The 17,939-nt window shown below is 43.4% G+C and overlaps 1 protein-coding gene across 1 annotated transcript in view; it reads left to right on the top strand.

Annotated features, from left to right (window-relative positions):
- Positions 1-705: 705 nt before the first annotated feature.
- The window catches only part of LOC126482057 (transmembrane channel-like protein), a 167,372-nt gene continuing 150,138 nt past the window's right edge, over positions 706-17,939 (top strand). The window contains exons 1-3 of the mRNA XM_050106033.1: positions 706-817; positions 915-966; positions 6,321-6,550. Coding sequence (XP_049961990.1) covers positions 706-817; positions 915-966; positions 6,321-6,550 — 394 coding nt within the window. The remainder of the gene's footprint in view (positions 818-914; positions 967-6,320; positions 6,551-17,939) is intronic.

The raw sequence follows: 17,939 nt of genomic DNA, 5'->3' as shown, positions 1-17,939 counted from the left end.
TAGAAAATTTCTGTCACGAAAGTTTGAAGATTTTTTGGATCTGCAGTGGTATTCGGCTCCTGACTACTACCCCATTCCCCAGCATCTAACTCAGATGTGGAGCACATTGTGTGTACATCCAAGACCCAGATGAGCAAATCCATGTCTGCCTCTTCCCATGGCAATGCACTGTCGAGTTTTCTGGATATGTACCTGGTAATGCCAGTCTGTGAGTGCAGTCCAGCGGCACCTTTGCATGGGCGTCAGGTGCAAGGTCAGCTGGACTAGCTGCACCCTGAGTCACACGCCATGGACCAATGTGGCCCGCCACAGTTTCCTCTTGGGACTGCCATTTGGACGCAGTCCTTCAACTGGAGGCTGACGTGGCTGTCAGGTGCTGTGGTGGGCCACGAAGATCGGCAGTTGTTTGTGGTTGATGTCAGTGGGGGGCAGCCGATGTATCAAGCCAAATAGTTGTGGCCGTGCCCTGCTGGAGCGTCGCCTTGTGGACCCGTTAGACGAGCAGCAGGGTTGATCACAGCGTTATTTCTGGAGTGGAAACCCACTTTTTGCAACATGCCTCCTCACTGTCACTCCCTCTGTGCCCTTCACCATCCTCCCATCGGTAGCAGACTCAGGCCCCAATGTGGCTCGCACCTCCACCTACTGTGGTAGAGTGCTTGGATTTCGATACCCTACCTGTCACTCCTCCTCACACCTATGACGATGGATGTGGCCCCATTCCCACTGCCACCAGTGGAGCCCGCCGCTACTGCAGCCTTCATGTGCTTCCACCCTTCCTGTGGAGCCGGCAACATCAATATTGCCACCTTTGCTGGTCAGTCCACTGCTGTGTTCTCCAGCACTCTCTCCAATTCTGTGGCAGGGATCACGACCCAAGTCTAGTCCATTTCAGCCCTATGTGACTTTTTCAGGTGGGAAGCATTCAGTATCCCCGCCAGTGGACGTCCTGATGGAGAGCAATGAGTTGGCATGGGCAGAACGGCGGAGTAATTAAGAAACTGGCCAGTAAGGACGCTTTCATCGCATCATATGGGCAGCCCCACCTGGCGAGCGGCAGTAAGCGGAGCAAGCCAGTGCTTCTGCCATTTACCTTGCCTTGCATTCATGCTGAGAGTTGTGTTCTCAGTTTTTAGCCGCCCGCACCAGCCACGTGCTGAGTATATTGTCGTGTGCTTATCTATGTAAGTTCGGATGCTCCTTTTCCCGGAGTTCAATTCAGACAGTGAGTTTGTTCTACTCACGGGTTTCTGTTCTTCGGTTGTTCCCGGACCACTGCCGGCCTGTGAAGTACCCACGTTGACCGTGTTGAGTAGTGGTGGTGTCATAGCTTCTGCAGATACTAAAAAAGGTAACCTTGAAGATTTGTAGGACGGTCATCAGCGGAAAGTGTTTCTTGGAGGGTGACACAGGTTGCAGAGCAGCAGGAAAATAGTAGTTATAGTTCTGGCAGGTGGCATTACTATCAATTAAATTATCACGTTAAGGGTGTTACGTTTAGGCACGAAGGTGCCAAGAGGGTAGATCACGCCCTTAGGATCACCATAACCGTTGGAACAACATCAATGAACATCGGCTCCGAGTTAGACGATATGTGAGATAATAGATCGTTTGATAGCAACACTGAAACACTGAACACTTATTAGAACTCACAACATGGACGTGTCGGTGATTTAACGCTGTCCTACAGTATTAGCTCCATTTTTAATGTAAAATCAGCACTACAGCACTGCACTGGTCTGCTGGAGTTAGTAGTTAAAATGTGTATGTGAATTCCTAAGGGACCAAACTGCTGAGGTCATCGGTCCCTAGACTTAGAAACTACTTAAACAAACTAAAACTAACTTATACTAAGAACAAGACACACGCACATACCCGAGGGAGGACTCGAACCTCCAGCGGGAGGGGCCGCGCAATCCGTGACATGACGCCTCAAACCAGGCGGCCACTCCACGCGGCGTTAGTAGTTAAATTTGTAAATTAAGGGTATATGTAAAAATGAATGGATGAGGCGTGAAAGGAACTGCGTACTGCTCAATAAATTGAAAAAAAGTGTCTGACAGTTACATTTTCATAATTTTCATATCCCTTGTTTTTTCGAAGTGGTACAGAAAGGATAAAAGAGTATAACAACTGAGCTATATTTGTCTTGTGTGTTAAACATACACTCCTGGAAATTGAAATAAGAACACCGTGAATTCATTGTCCCAGGAAGGGGAAACTTTATTGACACATTCCTGGAGTCAGATACATCACACGATCACACTGACAGAACCACAGGCACATAGACACAGGCAACAGAGCATGCACAATGTCGGCACTAGTACAGTGTATATCCACCTTTCGCAGCAATGCAGGCTGCTATTCTCTCATGGAGACGATCGTAGAGATGCTGGATGTAGTCCTGTGGAACGGCTTGCCATGCCATTTCCACCTCGCGCCTCAGTTGGACCAGCGTTCGTGCTGGACGTGCAGACCGCGTGAGGCGACGCTTCATCCAGTCCCAAACATGCTCAATGGGGGACAGATCCGGAGATCTTGCTGGCCAGGGTAGTTGACTTACACCTTCTAGAGCACGTTGGGTGGCACGGGATACATGCGGACGTGCATTGTCCTGTTGGAACAGCAAGTTCCCTTGCCGGTCTAGGAATGGTAGAACGATGGGTTCGATGACGGTTTGGATGTACCGTGCACTATTCAGTGTCCCCTCGACGATCACCAGTGGTGTACGGCCAGTGTAGGAGATCGCTCCCCACACCATGATGCCGGATGTTGGCCCTGTGTGCCTCGGTCGTATGCAGTCCTGATTGTGGCGCTCACCTGCACGGCGCCAAACACGCATACGACCATCATTGGCACCAAGGCAGAAGCGACTCTCATCGCTGAAGACGACACGTCTCCATTCGTCCCTCCATTCACGCCTGTCGCGACACCACTGGAGGCGGGCTGCACGATGTTGGGGCGTGAGCGGAAGACGGCCTAACGGTGTGCGGGACCGTAGCCCAGCTTCATGGAGACGGTTGCGAATGGTCCTCGCCGATACCCCAGGAGCAACAGTGTCCCTAATTTGCTGGGAAGTGGCGGTGCGGTCCCCTACGGCACTGCGTAGGATCCTACGGTCTTGGCGTGCATCCGTGCGTCGCTGCGGTCCGGTCCCAGGTCGACGGGCTAGTGCACCTTCCGCCGACCACTGGCGACAACATCGATGTACTGTGGAGACCTCACGCCCCACGTGTTGAGCAATTCGGCGGTACGTCCACCCGGCCTCCCGCATGCCCACTATACGCCCTCGCTCAAAGTCCGTCAACTGCACATACGGTTCACGTCCATGCTGTCGCGGCATGCTACCAGTGTTAAAGACTGCGATGGAGCTCCGTATGCCACGGCAAACTGGCTGACACTGACGGCGGCGGTGCACAAATGCTGCGCAGCTAGCGCCATTCGACGGCCAACACCGCGGTTCCTGGTGTGTCCGCTGTGCCGTGCGTGTGATCATTGCTTGTACAGCCCTCTCGCAGTGTCCGGAGCAAGTATGGTGGGTCTGACACACCGGTGTCAATGTGTTCTTTTTTCCATTTCCAGGAGTGTAGTTAGAAACGAACATGGATGTATTGTAATTAGTTCCTTTCAGTTCTGTACATGAGATTATGTGACAGAAACCTTGGCATGTTATATTATGCTATCGTTACTTTTACAGTTTATAACTTTCTAAACATAAATTGGCTTAATGTTACAGACGCCATACAACATCATAATTATTACAGGCATTTGTCATAGGCTGTAGCAAAAGTCTTTCACTGAAACATAGCTTGCTATAATGTTACAGACACTAATCAAACGAAACTGTCTGGTTTCAGATACCTTTTCAGGTCTCAGACTGAACACTGTTCCCGTTTATGGGGAATACCAAGTGGACTGAGATGGGAATAGTAATCTAGATTGAGGAGAGTAGTTTTTTAGGGTAGTCCGTGCAGATGTGCACAGCCATTGTGCCAGGGCGGCGTAGTGGTTGGCGTATGTGCAGGAGACCCAGGTTCGAATCCCCGACTTGGTAAAAATTTTCATTCATTGGTTCAGTCTGTACATAGGCATCATACACGTGTGAGACTTGTCCTGAGACATGAATGGAAATTTTTACTGCGGTGGGAGGTGTGCTAAGATAGTCTGTGCAGTTGTGCGATGCCACTTTGCCACAGAGGCTTAATGGTTTGCACATTTGCCTGGTCAGCAGGGAACCTGGGTTTAAATCACGACCTTGGCACAAATTTCCATTTTTCGCATCAGTCTGGATATATACTCGTACATTACACACATTATACAACATCATCATTATTACAGGGATCTGTGGTAGGCCATTGCAATAGTTTTTAGATGATCCATCACTGAAGTGGGCGTGCGACTGTGGCCTGTCATAAACTTGTAGAAATAAGGAAGACCAACGGTCGTACTTTTTATTAAATATATGAATTACGTGACTAGTTTCGTCACTACATTAATATATTCTTCAGGCACCTACGCAAACTGAATGGTGATATCCAACCGTTAGTGCGTTAGGACAGGTACCATGTGTATTCACTGGTGTCAGGGATTTTAGTTTACACTATGCGTGCACTCCAGTTCTGTAACTACTGTTTACTGTACTACCGCTTTCAAGGTCTACTATTTAGCTTCTTACCTTCAAGTAGAAAATTTAGCTCGTCTTGTGGCTCTTCCTAGTCCATAGTTTTGCTAAATAATTCGAGCAAACTTTGCAAAATATTATTTCACTTTGCAAAATGATAAAATTACAGAGAAATATTTGTATTTCTCTTGTCACTAAACAACTTGTATTCCGCCATGGTGCCACTGTCAGGTACTGCAATGTTGGAACTGAATAGAACTAAATACAGCGGTTAGTTAGTTTCAGCACCAGCTGAAAAGCACAAGTTCCGAATTATATTCATACACAACTACCACAGCTAGTTCCCTTCATCACCAATCGATCAGTCTGCCAGGAAAATAGACTACATAATGTACACTCTCAATGAAATGAAACAAAGAAAGAAGTAGGACGGAAATCGGTAAATGTGATGTACATGTACACATCAACAAATGATTACAGTTTCAGAAAAACTGCCTGACTTATGCAAAAGAAAGACCTTCACAAATCGAGCTGCTCAGTTAAGTTGACCACCTCTGGCCCTAACGTAAGCAGCATTGCAGCATTGCAGAGACTCTCTAGCTGCCTTGGAATATCACCTTAGCATTGGGTGATACAGCTGTTGGATTTTCTCCTGAGGTACATCGTGCCAAATTTTAATTGGCTCATGAGATCGTTAAAATCCCAAGACGGTTAGAAGACCCTGCCCACAATGAACCACACGTTCTCTGTTGGGAAGAGATACGGCGATCCTGCTGGCCATGGTAGGAATGTGTGGGCAGGCATTTGATTATCTTGCTGCAACCTAAGCCCAGGATGGCTTGCAATGTAGGGCAACAAAAGGGGGTGTAGAATATCGTCGACGTAACGCTGTGCTGTAAGGATGCCGCAGATGACAACCAGAGGAGCCCTGCTAGGAAAAGAAGTGGCACCACAGACCTTCACTCCTGGTTGTTAGGCGATATGGCGGGCGACCGTCAGGTTGGTATCCCACCACTGTATGGGGCGTCTCCACACACTTCTTCGGCCTGGAATCTCATTGACTGTATAGAACTATCTTCAGTGATGAGTCCCACTCCCAATTGAGCCCCACTGACCAGCGAACCCTACCTTGGCCAGCAAGTTCGCCTGATCTCTTCCAAATTGAGAACGTTTGGAGCATTAAAGGCAGGGCCCTCCAACTATCTCGGGCAGATTTTGACAATCTAACGCAACAATTGGACAGAACTCCGTACGATATCCCTCAGGGCACATCCAACAACTCAATCAATGTCAAGCCGAATAAGTGCTTGCATAATGGCCGCACTTGGAGCAACACATTACTAACTTGCTCAGTTTGTAAAGCTCTTCCTCTTGAATAAATCATGCAGTTTCTCTGACTTCCGACCCACGCGAATAATTCCAACATGTCGTTGTGCGTCCCTTATTTTTTTTCTTAGAGTTTACAACTCATTTTAATCAACAATGTCAGTCAGTGCCTTTTAATTCTGACTGATTGATAAATAAATCTAATTTTTTTATAGTGGAGGTGACATCATGACCTCCATGTCCTTTGGCTTCGCACCAGAAAAAGACAAGCTTATGCAATGTCGAAATTCGTAGAGCTTTAACGAAACCATTCTGGCTAACGCTTCATATGCATAGAAATGACAAACGTTATAATATTGGCTGCTCGCTGTAGGGTTCCAGCGACGCTGCCTGCGGTGTTGTACGACTGTCCAGAGCCGCGCCTCTTTCTGCCTGTGCAGGACGAGAAGAGCGCGGCGCTGCGGCAGCAGGCCTCTCCGGACAGGCTGTCCGTCACTTTCGGCGGCGGCGAGGAGGCCGTCTTCTCGCCGGGCTCTCCGCCAGCCGCCGCCATGGACAAGGTTCGCTTCCCGGGGGACGCCGCGCCACCACCTGTCGCCGCTGGTGCGTACCTCACTCTCATATCGTACCTATTTCTCATGTCCTAGAGCTAAGTAGCCTCCTATCTGAGGACCAAATGCCTTATGTGAGTGAGGTTTGTTCAAAACGCACGAGTATTTCGTAATTCCAGTCTTGTATTAGTCCGATTCACGCGACTTTTTTGTAGTTATGCTGGGAAACATGTCTGGAAAGCTGGAAAGTACCTTTAGAGTGGGGGGATTCCAGAGTCACAGGTGGGGCAGCTCCACTGCATTTTTCAACGGTAGAAAGGTAACGTGAGAAAAGGTATAGAAATAAATTATAAATTGATTGGTGATCGTATGCATAGTTTGTTTACCTTCCCTTCGACTCCGAATATAAGGCGTATCAAGTGAGTTGTTTATCATCTTTAAAGCTTTGTCACGCATAGGACAGCAAATGGACATAACACTGAACGTCCACCAACATTTTACAAAAACTCTGTGAATTTTGTACTTATTTTCTTTTGTAAACATAGAATTCACAGTAATAAATAATAACCTCGTGTGACGAGCGCCTCCCGTCGGGTATACCGTTCGCCGGGTGCAAGTCTTTCGATTTGACGCCACTTCGGTGACTTGCTCGTCGATGGGGATGAAATGATGATGATCAGGACAACAAAAAACCCAGTCCCTGAGTGGAGAAAATTTCCGACCCAACCGGGAATCGAACTCAGGCCATTTGGATTGACACTCTGTCGCGCTGACCACTCAGCTACCGGGGGCGGACATTAACAGTAATAATACAAATTTAAAATGTTGTGCGTGGCTGGAGCAGCAACCGTAGGAGGAAATCTTTTTCTAGAAATAGTAAAGAGCCGACCAATTGCATAATAGACGGTTTATCAATACCCCTTTACCATGGTTTAAACTTTATAAAAACGCCTTGTTCGGTTGGAAATATTGACAACTTGATTACACGTATTGACAGAGGTACGTTAAAACGTAGCTGAAAGGTGTCAGTTAATTACAAAACTCCACCTCCATAGTAATTTAAACATGCACAACATGACTGTTGTCATCTGGTATTTCCTCACTATTGTACTGCTAGTGTATTAATTATTATGGAGGTGACATCTTGTTCTTGAATAATACCTTTCAGCTATATTTTAACGTACCTCTGCCACAACATGTAATCCAGTTGTCAATATTTCCTTCTGAAGAAGACTTTTTTATAAACTTTGAAACCATGGTAAAGTGGTTTTTAAGAAACCATTTTGCAACTCATTGGTTGTTTACTATTTCTGCTAGAATAAAACAGTTCTCTATGTGATGAAAATCAATGAACATAACGTTATTAATATTTACTTACAAAAGTTGCAAATCGAAGACCGTCACTAGTGGGACAAGGAATTGTCACCGATGTGAATCGTGGGAAGCTATAAGTTAAAATTAATTTTATTGTATCAGTTTACAGATCAATCGGTATTAAACATGTTTAGCCCTCACTTCTTATTTAAATAACGTGATATGAAAGTTTTGTTACCCATAAATAAGACAGACTTTTAAAGTCCTGAGAAAATATCACTTTATAAGAACTATGCAGTGAACTAGTCATCCACTTTCAGATATGGCTAAATTTCCTAAAAATTTATAATATAAGGTGTTCCTAAAATTTTTAATATGTGGATCAGGAGCAACTTGTTCAAATTCATTGTAGGGTACATTCTTTTCGTCGACCTTGAACGCCTTCGTTCAGTTCCCCAAAGATCTCACACATGTAACCTACATTTTTCCATTTTCTTCAACAGCTCTCTCTGCAATTGCGGCATTCCCCTATTCAGCTGATTTCCATCTTGTAGTTTGAAACTCCACAAAAATAAATGATCTTGACATGATCTTTCTCAAATTTGGTTCTGAGCCTATATCTTCTTTCGGATTATGTATCTGCATGTCTTTCGGGTATGATTATTCATCACTCATTTCAGAATCTACACAGATGAGAGAAGATACATTGGGTGTAACACCGAAAACTTGATTTCAATATGAATATTTTCTTGCTTAAAAAAATACTTCCTTTGCTGTCATATTTAAAAAAAATGGTTCAAATGGCTCTGAGCAGTATGGGACTCAACTTCTGAGGTCATTAGTCCCCTAGAACTTAGAACTAGTTAAACCTAACTAACTTAAGGCCATCGCACACATCCTTGCCCGAGGCAGGATTCGCACCTGCGACCGTAGCGGTCTCGCGGTTCCAGACTGCAGCGCCTAGAACCACATGCCACTTCGGCCGGCTGTCTAATTCATGTTATGTTTCTGCAAGCTAACTCTTTTCCCAGTTGCTGGGTCCAAAATAGTCGCCATGCCAGGTAATTACATGATGATTTTATAAACCGTGAAAAAGTTTTGTATTTTCAGCAGATGATCATCTGCAAGTTTAAAACATGTTTCTTGTCTACTAACAAAATCTGCTTTGCTACCTTTTCAGGCAGGTTCTCGCATAAAAACTCCTTTTATGACTGCACATTTTTTGTTGGGCTGGAAGGAAAGCACCTTTACCCAAGAAACTGAGACTGAAGACATTATATGAACTTTTGTAAGAAGCGCAGGTTTCAAACTCATTCTCAATCGATACAGATTTATTTTACGTTTGTACTTTCTTTTCCTTTAGGCTTGCTTCTTACGATGTTCAATTAAACATTTTTCACAGCAGGATGCCTTTATCTTCATATTTTCCAGTCTTTTTCTATCTGTTCTCTTTCTTTCCTTTATGGGTGTTGTATTTCCTGGCACCTTTCAGCAACTTTTCTCGAACTTTTCTTATATTCTCTGCTGATACTGTGTTTCATATTTTCTGAATGAATAATAAGTTAGTAATAGTGTAAACCATTAAGGCACTAGATATACCAACCAACAAAATTTTAAAACGACGAGAAGTCTTACGTGACCTAGATTTTAATAACAAACTAAAAAACTGTCAGGCTAGGACGCTTATCACTTCCAACAGTTATACATGGTGATTTGGGTATTAGACTTTGTTTTGTTATAAGATGTTTTCTTGCTTTTCCTTATTCCTAACTTAAAATAAACACAATGATTGTAATTGGTGAGATACAGAGTAAAGTTGTCCATGGATGGGACACGAAATGCAGTGTCATTTTTGTAAATAAACTGTATACCTAAATCGTGCCTTTCTTTAAAAACTGAAGTTTATCTGAAAGATGAGCTTCTGTTCTTGAAACTTAACTAAAACAATAACAACTCCAGCAACAATAACAATAAATGCAACGTAAGTTTAGATAACTGCCAATATGAAAAGCAAATCTATTGTCCTGCATCCTTATCTGGAGAAGTCCCAATTGTGTTCATCTGTATATCCTCAAGTAATTTTGTAACTCTGATAATTTTTTCAGGACAGTAAAATTTAACTTTTGTAGATTCAGAAAGTTATGACACAAATTAAATTTAAAAAACTTTCAAAAAGTCGCAGGCGCAGAGTAGCACCCAGTATGAAAGGTGGCCTTTTCGAAACGAGCTTCTTGCATGCATCGCAGAATTGCACCATGCTCTGCGTAGGCCACTTCTTGATCACAGACAGGCTTTCACGATGTGCCTCTCACCGTGTGAGGTGCTCTCATTTGCCAGAAACAAGAAGTGCCAGTATATCTTACTACAAGACCAAAAACTTTGATGGATGCTGTCCAATAGGAACGCTAGGTGGCAGATTTCGTTTGGGTTCCAGGATGCTTTGGAGCGGAAGGCTGTCACGTCTGTCCTCCTCCCGGCCTAGCATGCTGTAGCATATTTCTGATATTTGCCTTTTAATAAGATGGACGCTTGCGAATAGCAACGTTCCGTTTCATCGTGAGGCTGCAATTAGCTGCGAGCATGGCAATAGCTTTCATATGATTGCGAGCTACGATAATATTCAACTTCGGCAAAGCCGTGTCTTTAACCGTTGTCTTTCAGTGTGGATATCACGTTATGAAACTTCCCCTTTGAACAATTCTACACGACTGTGCTTAAACTGACACACAATATTTTGTTAGCGCAACGCAATCTGACTTTCAAAATTCCCTACAAAAGAATGGCCCTGACTAACATTAAACTATACCTTTCACAAATCACTTACCTCACAAAAATCTTCGCTGCTCAAGCTACTGCAATACAGCGAGCGCCACTACTGCCAGCTAAATAAAAGATTCAAACTATGGAAGGCACTAACTACTGATAGGGATAGTTAGCAAATGAAAGATATTAGTAGAGAACAAACAATGTATTTACCTTGATATCATCATATATAAATATAGCAGTTCATGACAAATTTCAAAACTCCGCCATCTCTCTCCCCACATCCACCACTGCTGGCGGCTCACTTCCAACTGCGCAACGCTACGCGCTGTTCACAGCCAGCTGCCTAACACTACAATGGCGAGTATTACAACAATGCAAAGCAGCCACAGACTGCACACAGCACAGCCAGTGATTTTCATACAGAGGTGGCGTTACCAATAAAAAAACCTAAACAGCCTACTTACATAGAGAAAACATAAACAGCCTACTTACAACGTGCCGAATATTTGGTTTTTGTACACCTTAACAATTGATTCAGATCACGTGCTGATGTCAGTCCAGCTCTATGCTTGGCATCTGTAAATTCAAGTGACTTACAAATATTCTTTCCCAACAGTGGCAATGTTTTCAGATTATTTGTAATATATGCTGTTTCTTTTGTGCCTCTCACATGTTGTTCGGAAGGGATACTAGATACTCTAGCTCGATGTTCATTCTTTGCCGTCATGGTTGAATTGTATGCATAATCTACATATAAGTGATACTAAATTTCTGTTACATTACAAATTCGCTAATTCATTAATTTATAGCTTCTCCTGGAATACCTGTTTCCGCCAAGCGTATTTGCCTTGATGGAAGTCTGAAGTATTTTCAGGGAGTGGAGTGTTTTCCATATTTGAACAGGAGCAAGGGCTACATTGGACATGCTTTCCATAATAGAATTTTTTCTTTTGTAAAAGATTTACACCACAGCGGGTAAGTTGACGCCAGTGTATTTTCACCGAGATTTCCTGCGGTTGAGGACACCTAGTTGAAAATCATTGTACTCAACACACATGCTAAGTGTTCACAGCTTATTACGCAACAAAAACTTTTGTCATTGCACAAAACGGAATTATAAAGCAGAAGTTAATAGACTTCGTAATTTTTCCTAATAAAAGTTATGTATATTTGTTGTTTTTAACTAAACATGGACTGGTTTCCAATCTTTAACTTCGTTTATCTGTTCTGTCGTCCTGATCAATGCAAGTGGTGTAATTATGAAAACGCTGTCTCATTAAATGAGTCACCAAAACTATCTGAAACAGTGTAATCGTATACCCATACCTCAATTAGATTCTAGCAAATTAATTAGAAAATCAAAACTCTAAACTAAACTAGCTGTTCTGTGGAATTCTGTATTATGCAGTGCAGTGAGCAGAGATACAATGCGTGACTTCACAATACGTGACGCACAGTTTCAGTACACAAAGATAACAGAATAAAAATGCTATATAAAATCTGAAATATAATTTGGAAAGAATAGATAACCCAAAATGTTTCAATAACAATGTCATGTAACTGACTAAATAAATTTCCAAACACCTCTTTGATACACAAGCAAATGTAACACTGCACTGTGAGAATAAAACTGTCTACAAAAGAAATGAGGTCGGAAATAAACTTTACCTGATCTGACACTAACGTTAATTTTGAAATGCAACACATGAGTGTGAATGACCTTATTATCTTAACTGTAAATGATCTTGCTGTATTGTGAATGCCATGTAACTGGCCGTAACAAATTTTATTGCTTTCCCTTGGCAATGAAAATTGTGATGAACATAGAAAATACACGGCAACAGCAAACCAGCTGACTACGAAAGAAAGCCTTGCGTAGTGCATTGCAAGGATGTGCAACTACGCTAAGCAGATCATGCTTCGATCACTGTGTTCCGAAACGTGCAGTGCGGCAACACATATAATCAGAAAATAAACTTCCGTGAGGAGATGTTGGTGGAATTTAAACTTGCTAAATGATTGAAAAGAGGCTAACCTTTTTAGAGAACCATATAGTGAATACTAAACTCACTGTCTATTACAATCACTTTTACAAAAATTGCTTGTTATTATGAATTTTGACTCTGTCATGAAATTAAATATTGAAATGGTAAAGAGTAGTAAATCTATATCTTTCGAGTGCAAGCCATGTGAACAAATAACTATCCTTAATCACGTCTGAACAATAAAACTAATCTGAACCAATAAAGAAAAATCCCACTAAAACATTTCATTTTCCAAGAGTATTGTAAATCACGCGCAACCAAGCAGTGCAGCAACCACATTTCAAAGAAATATTCACTTCTCAAATTAATGTTTACCAAATCATACTTCCAAAATTCAATATCCTCTGTATCTTAACTCTGTGTTCTGCAAACTATTTCCAAATCGCTGAGTAGCATGACGAAAACCCGACTCACTCACTAGCTTCTCTTACAATGCTACAGCAACGACAGTAGTATTAGCAACCAAAGATCACATCATTTGTACTCAGAACCTCTGTGGCGTAACATATCAACTATTGAAAACCTCTATTTGAATTATATCCAATATCAGATATGAAATATGGTACATCGAATGAAAATAGAGCTTACATCACCTTTCCTGAAAACCAAAAATAAGCTAGAAATCTTACAACTCTGAAGTTGTGTGGCATATCGTTAGCAGTTCATGTACATATTCAGTGTTCAGCTGAGTAATTTCTGAGTCACTTTCCTTCCTTTCGTTGATCTGTGTGTGAGCATTCCATCTCCTACCACTAATAGTCAGATCGCGTTATCATTAGGTCACATTTATTGTCTGGGTGTGTATTTCGGGGGATAAACTGTTTCCATTAGCCTGTATCAACACTTTAGTATAGTTTTCAAAGGAGTGGCAGATTCCAAGTGTTTTTCATATCGGATATTTAGTCTGTCAGAAGATTACGTGTGTTTTGGTAGTATCGGTGATCATTCATTCAGTATAAAAACTGATAAAAGAATTTGTATTAAGTTGTGCTAAGAACGGAATAAACTGCAGCAAAGTTTCGGAAATGTTAATATTGCTTTTGGTGACTCTACTGTGAGTGAGACAGAGTTTTACGAGCGGTACAAATGTTTCGAAGAAGGCCGTGAAGACGCTGAAGAGACGAGCACCTTTGTGGAAAGTTTGAAAGGAATATTTATGGAAGATCGCCGAATAACAATCGCAGAAGTCATTGATGATGTTCGCATGTCAATAGGCTCATGCTCTGAAACTTCTTTGGATTTTTTAGGTATGAAACTTGCGACGGTAATTTACTTTCCAAAATCGTTGAATTTCGAAGAAAATAGCTGCGAAGGCGTGTTGCTGAGGAGTCGCTAATGAAGTATCCAGTAATGACGACCTACTGAAACCTGTGGTAACAGGTGATGAAACATGGTTTACGCATATGACGTCAGAATGAAGCTCCAGACGTCCCAGTGGAAGCATTTTCTTCGATTTTAACAACATAGTGCACTTTGAGCTCTTGCCATAAGATCGAACATGAATAAGGAGTACTACTGGAAGTTTTATTTAGATCCGACTTTGCTATGCTATATGTCGAATTTAAACAAATGAAAGTGTGTGGCCGCTATGAACTATGCTTGAAGCCTACTGCTTAATGGAAGTGACTTATTGAAACTTGTGTCTAGGATAAGTCCTGCCCTGAATGATATTGAAATTAAATGACTCTTACACGAAAGTCATTGAAATGCATATGACTGATACCTTAATCTGACTTGAAATCGGCGCTATCTAAAGCCCAAATTATTCCTTGAAAAACTTTGATTTTAACAGGAATTTACTGACAGAATTGTGCGTTGTTGGGCCTATGATTATGCGCAATATACTTCTGTGTGCCCTGTCCGCTCTGTATCACGTAAATTGTATGTCGACAAGCTTACTTGGAACTCTCTGAGAGAAAAAGACGCACGAGAAGGAATTGTCTGAATGAGACAGAAGTCGGTAGATGTAATATACATCTACAAACAAAGGAATGCTAATAGTTTCAAAAAAGTTTGACGATTTATTCAATAGAAAGACAATTACAAATTGAGAAGTCAACATCAAGGTTGGTCCAACACTGGCGCTTATGCAATCAGTTAATCATTTTGATATCGTCTGATGCAATTGGTGGATGTCCTCTTGACGGATATTGTGTCACATTCTGGACACTTGGCGTGTTAGATCGCTAAAATCTTGAGATCGTTTGGGGGCCCTGCCCATAAAGCTCCAAACGTTCTCTTTTGGGGAAGATTCGGCAACATTTCTAGCCAAGGTAGGGTTTGGCAAGCACGACGACGAGGAGTAGAAACTCTCAACGCGTGGGGGCGGACATTACCTAGCTGAAATCCAAACCCAGGATGGCATGGAGCCGGCCAGGGTGGCCGAGCGGTTCTAGGCGCTACCGTCTGGAACAGCGTGACCGCTACGGTCGCAGGTTCGAATCCAGCCTCGGGCATGGATGTGTGTGACGTCCTTGTGTTAGTTAGGTTTAAGTAGTTCTAAGTTCTAGGGGACTGATGACCCATAGTGCTCAGAGCCATTTGAACCATTTTTGATGGCATGGCTTAACGGTCAACAAAACAGGGCTGTGCCGCGGAGGACAACCAAACGGGACCAGCTATGAAAATAAATGGCACCCCAGACCATTTCTCCTGGTTATCAGGCCGTATGGCGGGAGATAGTCAGGTTGGTATCCCACGGCTGTTTGGAGCATCTCCAGACACGTATTTGGTCTGAAATGTTATTGAATAGAATGTAATGAGTCCCACTTCGAACTGAGTCCAAATGACCAGCGAAGACGTGTCTTTAGACGCCCCAGGCAACGGGGTGGTACCTATATACCAACCTGACTGTAGCCTGACAACCAGAAGTGATGGTCTGAGCCGCCCTTTGGTTGTCATCCACGGCAGCGTTACAACACAGTGGTACGTCTACGATATTATAAGCCCTATTTTGTTGGCCTTCAAGGCTAGCCATCATGGGCTTACATATCAGCAAGATATTGCCCAACCGGAAACGGCGAGAGTTTCTACTGCATGTCTCGGTACTTACCAAACACGACCTCGGCCAGCAAGATCGCCGGATCTCTTCCCAGCTGAAAACATTTACAGAGTAATGGGCACGGTCCTGCAGCCAGCTCGGTATTTTGAATTTCTGATGCACCAGTTGGACAGGGTCTGGTACGACATCTGTCAGGAGAATATCCAACAAATCTATTAACTGATGCAAAGCTAAATAACTGATTGCACAAGGGCGGGAGGTGGACCAACGCGTTTTCGATGCCCAATTTGTGAAGCTGTTTCTTTTGAAAAACTGATCCAATTTTTCTGAAATTGTAATCATTTGTCTGTCTGTACATGTACATCGCATCTACAGATTTCCGTCCCGTTCGGATAATTCCGTCGTTGTGATTTTTTTCAGTGTTTTCCACCCTCAGCGTGCATTGTGTAAGCTGTCGCAAACCTGTGAAATGCAAGTTTCGGGAGCAAAGATATAGAAAATAACATTAGTGAAGAAAACCGCTAAACGATCTGATGTAAGCAGATACATTGTACGTCAAACTATAAAAAGTTAATGCGGCTACAATTAGACAGGGTAGACGTATATATGACCAAATAGCGAAGGCACACAATGCGTAACCGCGTGTTACCCAAAATACAAGCCTTACGAACTCTTACATTAAATATACATAGCGTGATTACTGGGAAAACTTATTGAGAGAGAGGAGTAGGAGGAGATTAGCGTTTAGCGCCTCGTCCACAAAAATGTATTAGAGGCGGAGAACAGGCTCTGATTAGAGAGGGATGGTAAAAGAAATCGGTCGTGCCCTTTCGAAAGAACAATCTCGGCATTTGCCTTAAGCGACATAGGAAAATCACGGAGAACCAAAATCGGGATTGCCGGACGCGAGTTCGAACCGCCGTCCTCCCGAATGCCAGTCCACTGTGCTAACCAATGCGCTACCCTTCTCGGTTATTGAGAGAGAGAGGGGGGGAGAGAGAGAGAGTATGAGTGGCTATAAAGAAAAAAATACGGGAACCAAGACCGTCTACGTCTGCTAAAATTAGCAACTGGTCGTTATACATATATTCAAATGTAAGTAATCGAAATTCCCAGACCAAAATGTGGCCTTAATTTCGAATGATAATAAACGCAAGTAATGAAGATGTTTAAGGAAGATACTGAGCCAGCGATCAGACAGAACATTATGACCACCGAACTACTATCGATATAAACCCGTCCAGGCGACAATAGCGTCACCTAGCGAGGAATGACTGCATCCATGGTGCAGGTAGCATCAGTGAGTGTGCTGTTCCTGTGTAGAATGCGGAAGGCGCGCTATCCATCTGAGTCTGACCGAGGGCAAACTGTGATGGCCCGGAGGCTTAGCACGAACATATCGGAAACTCTACGATTTTTTGGGTGTTCAAAGACGGCTATGGCGAGCGTCTTCAACAAGTGGCGAAACCAAGATGAAACTATCCAGATCGTGGCGTTGGGCGGCCACCCTTTATTACAGATGTTGGACGTCGTAGGCTGGGCAAATTGGTAACACAGGACGGGCGGCTAACTGTGGCGCAGTTAACATCAGACGATAATGCTGGGCAGCGTACAAGGGTGTCTGAAGAAAAAGTGCACCGGACACTCCTAACGACAGGCCTCCGCCACCGCCACCGACCTATGCATGTGCCACAGTTAACACCGCGACATCGGCAATTGCGACTGAAACGATCGTAGGCACTGGATGTTGGGGCACTCGCACAGCGTTGTATGGCGTGATGAATCCCGATACGTTCTTCGCCATGCCAATAGGAGGGCGCTAATCCATCGTCTTGCAGGGGAACAGCTCCTTGACAACTGTGCGGTGGGACGGAGACAAGCTGATGGCGGCTCCATTATGCTCTGGGGAACATTCACCTTGGCATCCATGGGTCCAGAGGAACAGCAACAAGCATTAGTATGTATCTTCTGTCGTCAATTACGAAACTGATTATTAGTATATTTTCAGTGCAAAAGTTACCTCTCTAAAACTTTGTTTGTTTGGCAGACAAATTACTCTAGGTTACTGTTGTATCATATTCCGAGGAGCCAAATGTTACGTCCTCGCTGCTAATGATAAATGGGTAGAAAGTTGACACCATCCCGCATTGCCGATTAATGAAAAAAATTGGAGAATACGAGCATACGGAGTATCTGAGTAGACTTGCGATTGCATTCAAGACTTTCTTGCAGGTAGATCTCAACACGTCGCTCTTAACGGAACTAAACCGACAGATGTAAAGGTAATATCCGGAGTACCACAGGGAAGTGTGGTC

The sequence above is a fragment of the Schistocerca serialis genome, chromosome 5 (assembly GCF_023864345.2).
Source record: "Schistocerca serialis cubense isolate TAMUIC-IGC-003099 chromosome 5, iqSchSeri2.2, whole genome shotgun sequence".
Lineage (NCBI taxonomy): Eukaryota > Metazoa > Arthropoda > Insecta > Orthoptera > Acrididae > Schistocerca > Schistocerca serialis.
Note: the sequence above shows the minus strand (reverse complement) of the source record. Positions and strands in the feature narration are given on the sequence as shown.